Source organism: Colobus angolensis, unplaced genomic scaffold, assembly GCF_000951035.1.
Source record: "Colobus angolensis palliatus isolate OR3802 unplaced genomic scaffold, Cang.pa_1.0 Scaffold143, whole genome shotgun sequence".
In the NCBI taxonomy this organism is placed as follows: domain Eukaryota; kingdom Metazoa; phylum Chordata; class Mammalia; order Primates; family Cercopithecidae; genus Colobus; species Colobus angolensis.
In genome coordinates, this window is record NW_012114522.1 from 2,751,795 (window position 1) to 2,755,407 (window position 3,613).

Consider the following 3,613-nt stretch of genomic DNA (forward strand, 5'->3'; position numbering starts at 1 on the left):
GAGAGGGGAGGGGAGGGAAATACTGATCTTCTTGGGGAACAATGACAGAGGTGAACAAACTGGACCAGGCTGCAGGAAGCTCACGTTCAAGTCAAATGATACATTCAGCTTCAAAGTTGAGGATCAAGTGCCTTGTGGGAAGGAGCCCAGGTGAGCTGTGCTTAAAATAAGCACAATAAGCCCACGATTTCCCAGAAACATTAAGAACAGGACGGGGCACAGCATATTCCCCATAGGGATAACATGAAACCACAACCCCAGAGGCTGAGAACCACACTCTGTAATATTTATCCACCTTCAAACAGCACCGCTGCCTCCAAGGGCAGCTCCGGAGATGCAAAACCTGGAGCTGTGTGTGCACAGCCCACTCTAGATCCATACAAACGCAATACCTCTTGGTTTCAATGAAACATTAATTTCACACATAACAATTTGTTTCTACAGCTAAACATCAGACAGGGAGGCAGTGTTTGAACTTGCAAGCAAGTCCCCTTCTCTATCGCCATGGGAGCAGGCAGAACCAAGCCGTTGGAAGGAAAACCCACATAATGTTAACGCAGCTGCAGCGACGAGGGCTTAAATCCTGGAACTCCTTCTTGCGGGATGCTCTCAAATGCCATGTTTTAAAGTCCATCCCCCTCATCAAATGCTCCTTTTAATTTTGAAGAACACCTGATATGGTAAAGTAAACACGCTCTCTGTTCATGTTGACCACATCTGCAGAGGGCGGTGAGCAAGTTAAAGGAAATAAAATGTTCGAAGACTGCTCGGCAAACCAGCTGTGTGAGTTTCTGTCTGGTTGTAGCTTTCAAAGATGCTGCTTTCAAGCAGACGTGAAACCCACTGCCAAATCCCGGCTAAAATCTTTAGTCCTGTGGTTGCAAGATGAGACTAGAGGGAGCAGAGTACATTTCTAAGACACGTCGTGTGCTGAAAAAAACAATACTACGCACGCAACAAGCACTAAGGCAGTGATTTTTTCTTTTAAAGCAGTTTTACTTAGTTAGCTCAAGGTAACCGGCTTCTTGCCTCTTCTGAGTTTTCTCAGGCAAGGTGAAACTCCTGCAGCCTCCCCTGCTCCCCGAGGTGCAGGATGATAAGGTCTTCCCTGACTGCCCAGTCCGGAGAATGGGTGTGTGGGAGAGGCAGGAGTGGAAGGTGTTGAAGCCCAATGCCTGGTCCAGCGTCTGACCCCACGGACACCCACACCCGCTACTCACAATGAGGGTGTCCTGGCTTCTACTTCTCGAGTGTTTGCTAAGTGTCAGGCTATGCCCGGTGTGCCACACCTCACCCCGCCCCTCGCCTCATGCTGGCCAGAGGACATCCATCCCTTAAAACTCCTCTCTGGTTCCTTGGACTTTCTGTCCTCACTAAAGAGAAGCCAACATTGCCCCCCACTCACAACCCCCCACCCCAAGACGCACACACACCTGCCAGCAGTGAGGACGCAAGCCCACCCAGTCACAGAGGAGTCACCCAACCCAGCTGCCACCCTCAAGGAGCAAAGCCACGCAGGCTCCTCTTACTGCCCCCCACCCCCAGTACCCCATCCCTGCTGGCCCAAGCTCCCTCCTCAACTCTCTCTCAGGAAGCTGCCCTGCACCCGGACTGTGAGGTCAGGTCAGAGGCAGGCTGGGTGTCAGCCTATCCCAAAGACAGCCAGCCTGCCCCCTCCCATGGGGCTCCTCCACCCCCTCCCCAGGAAGCTAAATGACAAAGGGGCAGGAGCAAGCTTTAGGATCAACCACCTCGGCAGATGGGGTAGGGGATTAGAGCTTTCTGGCCCTGCAGGATTTGCTTTTTGTGTTTATTTGGTCCTTTGAGCTCTCAGTTTCTGGGTTACCTTTCCGCCTGAGTTAGAGCTTATGGTACAGCAGACACTGTTTGTTCACAAGTACACCTGGCATCTGACCCCTCTCTCAAGGTGCAGATGGCGAGAACACTCCCAGTGCTCTTCTAGGGAGGTGGCACCTGCCACCTCTGCAAGGCACCCCAGCCAGCACCCTGACTGCCCCCTGCTGGCCCACTGCACCCAGGGAGCCAACTCTGCCCTCGAAGGGCTGCTAGTCAGGCTGGAGATGCCAGGAATGACCCAAGACCAGACAGTTGGCACCTGCACCCTGATAGACGCTGGCTGGTTGGGGAGCTGGGCTCTAGGCCGACTAAATTCATTCAATGCTGCCCCTACCCCTACCCCAACATATTCATCTGCCCACCTCACCCCTCCTCTAGCACACATCACAGCTGCCTGGGAGTAGCCCAGCAAAGCCGGACGGAGGAGATGGGCACAAGTGACTGCCCAAATTATGCCCTTTCCTGGCTTCAGAGGCCAATGTTCCCCACCCAGGCCACAGCCAGTGCATATAGGAACCCTGGCCCTTGGGGAAGCAAGAAGAGGTCTCCTAGGGGACCCCAGGAGACAGCAAGGCACAGGAATGAGGGGAGGCTCCCATCTCCCCTCCGCATACAAATGTACCATCCTCTCGGGATTCATGGTTACCACCTCCCTACGCCCATCCGTCTCTAGAAACTGCAAAACTAGAGGCCCACAGAGCTGCCCCAGGGTGACTTCAGAGTGGCCCTCGGCCCTTTTGGGGGTGGGGGGGAGTGAGGCTGAGGCAGCCCCCAGGGGAATAATCTAAAGGGACCCTCTGCCTCCTGCACGCACCAACAAAGGCCAGAGCAGGCAGGATCTGGGAAGGGTGGGAGCCCCAGGCTGTGGGTGGAGGAACAGGAGGTCCCCAACAGAAGTGGCAAACTTCCAGCTGGAGCAAAGCCAGAGTAGCCGGGAACTTGGGGGGAGGGCAGGGAGTTTGCCGTGCCAGCGTCACACAGGTCCCCAGCACAGTGTGGGGACGAACCCAAGGGGGTACGCAGACCCCAGTGCATCCAGGCGGGGCAACCGGCAGCAGGAGCTCAAGACAGCCGCGGGTCGCACTAGGGGACCCTAGGGAGAGGGGTAACCCAGAAATCCCAGAGTCCTAGAATAGGATTCGAGCTGACCGGGGAAGTCCCGGAGCCTGCGGAGGCACCACCGCGGAGTCCCGGGTAGACCAGGGAGGGGAGGATCCCGGAGCCCAAAATCCCAGAACGCGAGGCTCAGCTAGGGGAGCCTGGGAGCGAGAGAGGTAACGCCGAGCTGGGTGACCCTCGAGGACGTGCAGGCTCCCGAAGCCTCTGGGGACCTCCTCCATAACCCAGGACCTGGAGGCCAGCGGGGGAGTATCGGAGGTGGCACAGGATCCCGAAATCTGTGGGAATGTCCCCCGCGGTGAGACAAGCGCACGAATCTGAGGACCTCTCCCCAAGAGGGGCGCCGCCGAGGTGACCCAAGTGCCCAAGTCGCCAAGAACGCCCCTGATGACCACAGGGGGGTCTGGGGTGGGGTCCATGGTGGTCCCGCCGGGGCGTCCCATGGTGTCCCGCGTAGGGGCCGCGGCGAGCGCGCGGAGGTCACTTACGCTGCTGTTCTCGCCCGTCCAGTGCACCATCGCCTGGTTGTGCGTCGCGTCCCCCTTGAGCACGAACGACGTGCTGATGAGCGACACCTGAGCCCGGGAAGCCACTCCGGCCAGCGGCGCCGCCCGCTCCCAGCGCCGGTAGCCCGGGG

The 3,613-nt window shown here is 57.3% G+C and overlaps 1 protein-coding gene across 1 annotated transcript in view; it reads right to left on the minus strand.

Annotated features, from left to right (window-relative positions):
- Nucleotides 1–3,611, minus strand: part of SORCS2 (sortilin-related VPS10 domain containing receptor 2) — a gene marked incomplete at its 5' end in the record, with an annotated part of 563,000 nt that extends 559,389 nt beyond the window's left edge. The window contains one exon of the mRNA XM_011935447.1: nucleotides 3,465–3,611. Within this exon, the coding sequence (XP_011790837.1) occupies nucleotides 3,465–3,611 (147 nt within the window). The remainder of the gene's footprint in view (nucleotides 1–3,464) is intronic.
- Between the last annotated feature and the right edge of the window lie 2 nt (nucleotides 3,612–3,613).